Source organism: Anser anser (genome assembly GCF_964211835.1).
Source record: "Anser anser genome assembly, chromosome: 5".
NCBI classification, from domain to species: domain Eukaryota; kingdom Metazoa; phylum Chordata; class Aves; order Anseriformes; family Anatidae; genus Anser; species Anser anser.
Window position 1 is genome coordinate 50,494,024 of NC_139725.1, and position 9,542 is coordinate 50,503,565.

At 45.1% G+C, this 9,542-nt stretch overlaps 1 protein-coding gene across 1 annotated transcript in view; it reads left to right on the forward strand.

The window, feature by feature from the left end:
- Positions 1 to 8,515, forward strand: part of RIN3 (Ras and Rab interactor 3) — a 67,527-nt gene extending 59,012 nt beyond the window's left edge. The window contains exons 8-10 of the mRNA XM_083838868.1: positions 1,786 to 1,917; positions 5,172 to 5,335; positions 7,314 to 8,515. Of these exons, the coding sequence (XP_083694994.1) occupies positions 1,786 to 1,917; positions 5,172 to 5,335; positions 7,314 to 7,622 (605 nt within the window). The 3' untranslated portion in view covers positions 7,623 to 8,515. The remainder of the gene's footprint in view (positions 1 to 1,785; positions 1,918 to 5,171; positions 5,336 to 7,313) is intronic.
- The last annotated feature ends 1,027 nt before the right edge of the window (positions 8,516 to 9,542 follow it).

Genomic DNA, 9,542 nt, shown 5'->3' on the forward strand with positions numbered 1-9,542 from the left:
ACAGAGATATAAGCCAAGGCAACAACAGACTAATAAATGTCCATCCAGATGTTAATGAAACAGTACAGTCCTTTCATAGTTTGGGTGAAGACCAAGGGCTGTGTTGTTTAACTAAAGACAGCCATAATAGAGCAAATAGAGCCGAAAGCGTTAATCCAGCTTTCATTAGATAAATTGTCTGTGTTGTGGCACGTACATACTTTGTAAGAAACAGATTGAATTACAGATCTGAGAATCTCTCATCCTCCAACACTTTGTTTTAACTGGATCAACTTTCTGTTCACTAGAATATTACTGGGTTTAATTTAAAGCCACACTTTTTTTTTTTTTTTAAATCAGGGTCTAAGCTAATGTTTATTTGAGGCTTCAAAAGAATATCTTTCTTTGCCAGTAGAGAATCTGCGTCAGCTATGAATTACAAAAAAAAAAAAAAAGGAAAGCTGGCTCATGGCAAAGATTTGAAATAAGGCAGTAGGAACATTTGAGAAATAGGAATTTGTTCCCCACCATGGAAGGGCATATGCATTATGGATCAAAAATGGCCAGGGGATAACTTCACCGCAGCTACATCAAGAGTTGCTTTTATTCTTTGAAATGAGGCAAGGAGTTCTCAAGTGAGACACACCTGGCCAGTTCCAAACTGGTGAAATCAACACCTCAGATGAGTAAAACTGCCCACAGTCTGAGGGAGATCATTCAGAATGAAAGCACTCTGAGTTTAGTTTGAGAAGAATTGTCAACCCCGAGTGTTGGGAAGATAGGCCTGTTAAGCAGCTTGGTATTACATGTTGTCCGTGATGGATTTGTGACCTGTTGGCAGAAGATGAAAGCACTATATACATAGTTACGTGAAAGCATCTTTCAAATAAGGGAAGTTCTCTTTGTGTTCTTTGCAGTTTATCTGGTGAAGCTTCTGTTCAGATTTCACTTTAAGTAGTAATTATTTATCATGATAACTATTAACAAGTATGGTTTTTTGTCTTCTGAGATCCCAAAGAGCTTTTATAGATTACACATAAGATCACTTTGTTGACTTTGTTGTTATAAGCCTAGGAAATCTTGAGCCCATGAAGATCTGTTCCTGTAACCCCTTCTGAACATCAGCTCCAAAAACTAGTCTAAGTCAATGTGAAGGGCTCTTCGTTTTCCCAGATAGACACTATGGCTGGAAAGATATTTCCTCTTGGGTCCTAACTCTTGGGAGACTTTAGTTAGTTAGGCACATGTAGGTGAATTTTTGCCTTCTGAAGGAACATAAGTCCTCAGTCCTAAAAACTCCTGTTTCAAATTCTCTTTTTTTACTCTTAGGTCCAACACATAGAGCAAACCTAAGAGAATAAATACTCCTAACGCATGCATACAGCTTTGCTGTCAATATTGCAAACCTGAATTGCACTCTTAATGGCAGTGTCAAATCAGAGGGACAAACTGGCAGGATTCAGCCTTTGAGCTCTTCAAGAATTGTCCCATGTCTGCGATCCATGAAGTTTTTCTTTCTCTAGTTAACTAAAAATGACTAAAATAGAACCCACTAAAAATGTTCCTTTATTATTATTATTATCATTATCATTATCATTATCATTATGGGCTTGAAACAAGTTTACCCACTTTTTAAAGTGAGTTAACTTTCTCTTTTTCAGCATTTTTTCTTTGCTGGTACTTTCAATCTTTAACTCTTCAGATAACTTAAACTAAAGTCTATAAAAGACAGTTGGGTGAGAAACTGTCACTGTTGTGCCTTTGTGGTGAGTTTATTGGGACCACTCTGTGTTTCTCTTTGCCCAGGAAAGCCATATGGTGCAGATGACTTCCTCCCTGTGCTCATGTATGTGCTGGCCCGCAGCAACCTGACTGAAGTCCTTCTGAATGTGGAGTACATGATGGAGCTCATGGACCCTGCTCTGCAGCTAGGTGAAGGTAGAGTACAATGTTTGCTCCTTGGATATTCTCTTTGCAAATTATTATTTACCTTACTTTAGTGTTTGTGAAGGTAGGGCAGCAAGGCTCTGGCTGGGTTTTGTGGATAAGCTTTGGCCAAGCTTTCCAATTCCGAGGCTTTAAAATGACTGTTAAACACTTCAACTCTTTTTAGCAGTGCCGTGACCTCAGACACAAACAAGAAAAGCAGAGGCACGGCGCAAATGAGATCTGAATTGCTGGATTAGTAACCTAAACAGGGACATCTAGTGTTCCTTGGCTGAAAGGCTGAAAAGTCAAAAGGTCTTTGCCTAAACCTAAACTGCTGCAATCCATTGTGCAACTTTTATTTACTCCTCTGAGAAAAGAGAGCCGCTCTTAAACTGCATTATGTTCCTAGGGCCATACATCAGTCTCATTCCCTATATGAGCAGAGTGACCCTTTGACAGTGTTCTCTGGATGAGTATGACAGCAAGGCAGAGAAAGGAAAGTAGGGTTAGAAAGAAATATTAATTTTGGAGGTGAATAAAGAGCTCTGCTATTGGAGGGGTAAATATCCTAGGGATCTGTGGGCTTTTAGCTTCTCAAATACAGCTTGGGAAGCAAATGTTACTTGCAGTGACAGGGTTATACACTCTGAATTAGATAATTTTTCACCAAGTAGCCACTAAAACAATAAAATGGGCTTCATTTTAGAACTTGTTTTGGTAAGTACTGAGGTTGTAGAAAAGAGTCCTGAATGAACAACAGCAGACCAATTTTATTTATATTAAATGAAAGTGTTAGTCTGTAGCTAGGAGCATGTCTACCCAGCATGGTGCAGAGGTGAGCAAAAGTAAGTACTAAGAGAAACAACAGTAGCATATGATTGCATTAGGGAGGGGTTTCTGCATAGGCTGATATTCCTGCTGAACAAAAAAAAAAAGTTAGCAGAAAGAAATGTTAGCCTAAGCACAGCATTTTGCTGACATAACTAAGCTGTTTTTGGTAACTATACTGCCCACAGGTTCTTCATTTCAAAAGGGCACACTACTGAGCTGTTTGCTGAAGTCAGCTGGATCAAGGAGCTCAGTGTATCAAAGGCAAAGCTGGGTGGAAGTTCTTTCAAATCAAAGATGCAAAGCCTATGTGAAATCTATACTCCAGTTGAAGTGGAAAAAAATCTGTAGGGAAGGTCCAGATCACACTGGCTGAATAACCACTTCAGAAAGGGTACTGGGAATAACTGCAGACACAAGGAAAGGGAAAAAATAGAACGGCTTAATGAAGACAGCTCAGAGATTGCAAATGGAAACTGTCAAAAGTCAACTCGATTTGGGATTTCCAACATTAAATGACAAAAGATTCAGGCACAGAAATAAAAGAAAAAATAAAGGAAAGCAGAAGTGAGGAAACTGTGAAAATAAGTCAGACAAATATATAAAATAATTTAAATCTGGCCTCCAAATTAAGAATTTACTTTGAACAAAATTTAATAATATCAGTGATGTTGACTACTGGAGAAAAGGCAAGGACAGGAGATGGGGAACGGATTGTGGAAGTGAAGATGCTGAAAAGGGAAAGAAAAATTAATTCTCATTAAAAATAATAATAATAATAATGAATTCCTCTTGGGGGGGACTGGAAGATCCCGCCTGGACTCTGACCAACGGGAAGCACCAGGTCACCAGTCTGACCATGGGCACCCCTGAGTCTGCCAGAGCAGGAGAAATACTAAAAGAGAGATGAGGAAGGGCAGTAGCTATATGTAAGAAAGGGTAAGTGGCACCTGTGGGCTTGCTAGCCTGTTCTCAGATGTGCTTTATGGGAGATGGTGGGGGAAAGAAAAAAAAAAAAAAGCGTGCCGTGTTTTCAGCGTGTGCAGTCCTTATATGCCTGCGGGTTGCTCTTCATTGAATCCACCCGAGTACGGAAAGACAAGTGACGGTGTCTTTGCCTCTCTTAGGCTGATATTTAATGGTGCTCCAAAAGCACTGCTCACCCGAAATGCTGGCAGCCACCGCTTACGCAACCGGCTGCGACCTGAGGCTCGCCCAGGCCCGAGCGCTGCCAGCCCCGCGGCGGGCGGGCAGCGGCTTTGGGTGGTGTGGGGGCGCCATCTAGAGGCAGCCGCAGCTCTTACGAAGCACTAAACGCGGAGAAATTGCCTGCTCGCGGGCAAGTTCCAGCTCTCCCCGTGCTGCCGGCAGCCGACGTGAGGGCAGAAGCAGCAGGAGGCTGCAGCGAGGCCTGGCCCGGCATGGGGCTCGCTGGTGCCACACGGGCACCGCCGCGGCCTGACCCCTCGCCCCACTGGGACGGGCGGCCTCGGTCCCACGGGAGGACAGGGAACGCCTCACGCAGCTCTCCGACTGCCTCCTTCCTTTGTTCAGAGGAGACACGGGTCTCTGTCCTCCTGTCAGGGCTCATCTTCGGCCCTGTTGATGAAGCACGTTCTTATCACGGCCCAGCTCCTTCCCTGGCTGCTGCAGTTGGTATTTATCACCCCTTTCAGCCAATACCACGGCAGTCAGGAATTTTTTTGAGGAAAATGGAGGAGCTGCAGGCTTTTAGTGCTCCATCACCTGTTTCTCTGGTTGACCAAGATTTATCCCATTTAACTTTAAAGAACACAGGATTTTTTTTCCGTCAGACATCTGGGTTCCCCGTCCAGTCAATAGACATGGAGGGAGTGCAGGGTGACTTGTCCTTGAAGGTCTGAGACGTCCTTCAATGGTTCTGACCCCACAGGGAACCTGGGCTCTAAACATTTCAGTAAGGTAGATGAGAATGCAGGCCTTGTGCTTTTTCTGCAGAGCACACTGGGATTATTACTATGTCCTTGCATTATGCAGACTGCCCAGGGGCCCACATTACAGACCTACTGCATTGGCCCTGTTGAACGCCTCAAAAAGATGGACATGCCCCAGAGACTAAACCATCTGTGGTCAAAGGTGGCTGGTTGGGTTTGTCTGAGAAAGCTGCTTTTGTAGTAGCTTACCTTTGGTCTGTGGTGCCCCCCCAGGGCATCTACAACCTCAGGAGCCTGGGCAGCTGACATTGCTGTGAAGCAGAAGCAGAACGGGATGGAGGACTCAATGATCATTAGGTTTTGTTTCTTGCACTGCCACCAGAACCCCCTGCACTGCCTGCAGGCACGGGCAGTGCAAGCATTAGACAGTGCCGCTGCATGGGCACAGGCAGGCAGGAGGGAAGGGGAAACAAATGGCCCATGCAGGTGTGATGCTCATCCAAGACCTTCTCCTTTTTGCAGGCTCCTATTATTTAACCACCACCTATGGGGCCCTGGAGCACATCAAGAACTATGACAAAATCACCGTAACTCGGCAGCTGAGCATGGAGGTGCAGGACTCCATTCACCGCTGGGAGCGGCGGAGGACACTGAACAAGGCCCGGGCTTCCCGCTCATCAGTGCAGGTAGCTGGCGTGACTTCCCGGGGAAAAGGTCCGGGAGATGAATGTGCTCTATCCGTACTTAATCATTTTAAATATGGTAACTATTTAAAGATTAAATCAACACAAATCACTATTAAAAGAGTACATACTGTGCAAGATTTCCAAATCTTAAACAAGCAAACCTCATTTGAACTACATATTACATACAGAATGCGTATTGAAGTCTTGAAGTACTCGCAACTAAATCATTTTAAATATGGCTGTAAAGTGATTTCATTACTCATTCTCAAGGAATGTCTGTGGGGATCTTCATATGTGGAGAACTGCAATGGGGAGGGCCAGCTTCTCCAGGGCCCTTAGGGCCTGGGGAAGTCAGGGGCTAAGCTGAGGAGATGTGAGCAGCATAAAGCTGTGAAAGGACCAGGGCCATCCCAAGCGCTGGTCAGACAAGCAACTTCCAAAACCTGTCTTCTCCTGCTCAGCAGTGGAGCAGACCCAGCACGGGCTGGTTAGCTGAAGAAGTGTTAACTGCCAATCCCACGCTGTGCGTAGCCCAGTGAAGATGTCCCCATGCACCAGTCGTACAGGTGCCTCTGGTCTTCCAGCCATGGTGGGGCTGGAGGCAGGAAAAAGCAGACGGGATGCCCTGACAGCCCATGTCCTGTGATCAAATTTTCACCCACAAGGAGGCAGCAAAGTCCACGTCTCAGGTTCTGCAAAGCCTCCACAGGGCAAAAGTGAGCATTGTCAACAGCGGTGAAAGCCTGTTGAAAGAATCCTGAGTGGGAGACATGGTCCAAATATCTGTGCAGCAGCACGGGGTTTAATATGTTTTCACACTGCAGTCAGAACAGTTCCTGATGATGTCAGAACATATGAATGATGGATGGGACACATAATTATCCATCCATCCCTAAGTGCTGCTCTGACAATAGCCCATAGCTACATAGCATGGAGCATCATAGCTGGGCAAGCAAATGCCACATTTCCCCCAGAATGTTTCCACAGCTTCCAGCAGCACAAGGGCTGTTTTCTCTTCCTTTGAATGATGGGAAATATCATAGACATACAAGCCTGCCCTGGCAGAGGTAACTAGCTTGCGGGCATGTTCACCATGCCTCCACATGCCCCACCGGCTGCCTTACTCATCATCAGTAATACTTTATAAACACAGTTTGGAAGCCCATAGCCCAAATATTTGGCAAATGTGTAGGATTTAAACAGCCTGAGACTCTGCAGCTTTCTCACTTCTTCTGGGGAACCTGAGTATTTTCTAACAGAAATGGCTGGGAATTTTTTGAACTTCACAGAAACAAATTAAATACACAGGTCCCTCCCTGGCCAAAGGTACTGTAGATTTCTGCTCCTCTTAAGTTCAACAGGAGGAAAGTCATCCTGGCAGTTGTTACTGCCTGAAACAGGATACAAGTAAATCAGCCTCCTTCAGAAGAAGCACAACAACTTCTGCTGTTTCCTTACTCATGAAAGGAAGTTCAGAAGACATTCTCTCAGGGTGCTGCTTAGGTGACGGTGGAATTACAAGGGTCACCACAACACCAATCCTTTCCTGTTTCTGTGAAATGGTGGGTTTTTAGGCCAGGTCTCTGAGGTTTTTGGCTTGTTATCCTGGTCTGTTATTTCTTTGCATCCTGTTTCTTCAGAAGCTGTAGAAAGATGGGAAAAGGAACTGTTGCAAACTGCACATTAAAGATATTCACCAAAATCAGAAAAAAAAATCTTCATTTATTTTGACCTTTAATCATATATCTTTGTGGGACTAATTATTTGGTTAAGTGCTTGCTAGTTTAAGTCTTAAGTTTAAGATTCAGAGCTTGTTCTTCAGAGGAGAAAAAAAAAAAGAGGCATTGGAGAATGACTGGAGGATATTTGGGAGCATTTATGAGTTCTAGGAAGCTAGAGATTTGGGGCTGAGTATTGTCTCCTTTGGTCCTAAAGTCGTTGTGTTAACTGCAAGATCTACCCTCATATTGCTCTTCAGGATTTCATCTCCATCGCCTTTCTGGAGATTGGTGCTCAGTCAAGGACACTTGCCTCCCGGAGCGACACCACAGCTGAGCAGCTGAGCCAGCAGTGTGCTGAAAAGTTTGAAGTCTCCCATCCCAAGGACTATGGACTTTTTGTTTATGTTGATGACCAGTGGCTGCAGCTGGACAAAGAAGCCCTCCCTCACCATATCAAAGCCTCACTGCTGAAGAGCGAAACCAAGAAAGATTTCCATTTTATTTATAAACCAATAGACCATAAAAAACCACCAGTTCCAATTGTCAAAGACTCTTACTTCTCCTAAGGGCTGTGTGCTGCTCTTTTGTTGAGTTTTCTGCCATCCTGGAAGGGCTGGATAGTTTATTTCATGAGATCCTTTGGTATCTGCAGATCTTAGAAGGTCTCTGGTGCTTGGCCTTCGACACGGGGTAGATACGCTAGTTGTAGATGCTGTCTGAATACAGAGCATTTCTCAGTGAAGTTCATTTGCAGAAACAAAAGGAGCATTCAGGAGAACATTCATGCTGCGGAAAACTTGAAGTATCAAACCTCAGAACCTCCCACTGGCAACTCGTCATTGTCACAGAACGTAAATGGACAGAGAAGAATGAACCCAGAGGTCTTGTGGAAGAGCGGACATTTACCCCCAAATAAATTACGGCGGGTGTGAACCACCTCCGTGCACAAGGCCTGTGAAAGGTCTGCACGCGCCTCGATGCTGTTTGGAGGTAAGACTGCACCTACGCCACGTAACGTCTGTTCACCCCGTTTGAATAAACTGAGTCTTGGCTGATGTATTCGGTGGCGTAGGATTGCCACCTGTAGCAGAACTCCATCTCTGTTTTGCCATCTACAACATGTAATTGCCTTTAAAATCCACATCGTTATAGACCATGCAAGAGGATCCTGCACATTCACTAAGAAAATATTTTCCGCCGTCTATTTGTCACTAAAATCAGGTGGCTTAGGCATATTCAGCAATGTGTTTTTTTAAAGATTGAAAGTCTTCACCATAAATTTTACATGTACAGCAGTTTTAATCACATTGGTTGCACAATAGTGTTTGGTTAATTGTGTATTTATTTCCATGTGTGATATGGTGCAATTGTTTTAAAATAAACATTTGTAAAGAACTTAATAATTCTCCCAGTGTAGCAAACTAGATTAAAATCTCGAAGTCAAAAAGCAAGAATAAAATATTGGTCCCTTTTTACCCAGCTGTTAGTTTCTCTAGTGTTTTCATATCTGCAAAGCCCACGAGGTTATTACTTTAATAAAATCAGGCAGTTGCAGACGGAACTTGCTAATTCTCCTCTCTACCTTTGCTTTCAGTCATCCGGTCACTGCAAACTTAAATTTCCCTGCAACCTAAATTCCCACAAAATAAACTGAAGCAGTGCAAAAATTCATTTCATGAACTCTGAAAACAGCTTTTCAGGATTGGATAATGGCAGTGGAAGCCTCAATTGTGAGACAGATCCTTGTCTTCTGGGTGCCCTCCTTCAGGCAAGACTCCCACCACCAATGCAGGAGACTGGCTTTGTATGCGGGAGGCAAGCAGCCTCCACCGCAGCGAGGCAGACGTGGGATCAGGCCTAGCAAAGCTCTGATGAGAAAGGAGTGCTTTATCGTGGGCTTGGCTCAAAGCTGCTGTTGTTTCCTCCCATCCAGAAACAGAATTAGAGCAAGCTGGGCCAAGCTGCCTGAGGTCCCTGCCTTACGCCTGAACCTCCAAAGGGAAAATGGCATCGCGTGCGGCTGACCATGTGCTCGGGCTCTGGGGCTGGAAGTGTCCACGTCTACGTGCGCTAGCAGTAGCACGCACTGGCCAAACGTGCACCAAGCTGCCAGACCAGCACTGTGCATCTGCCAGCCTGGGCCGCGTGCCCGCGTCACCGGGAAGGAATGACAACCAGGAATGAGGAACAGTGAACAGCAGCAGGCTCGGTTTCCAGGCCACCACATGCAGAACTTGCAGGGTGTTACACCAGCACGGAGCTGACTCCGCACTCACAGTTTTCTGGTTATTTCTACTCGTGTGCAGCTGTCAGCACCCCCCCGGTGCCTCTGGGCTGCCCACCTGCAGGGTGCTCTTGCCGAACCCCACGTGCTGCCATCAGCCTCTGGTGGGGCAGCCTGCTGCTGCCTGGAGCCACTTACAGCCCCCTTTTTTCTTTTGCACCCACTCTCCCAAAGGTGACCACCGCTACCTCTCGCCACCCAA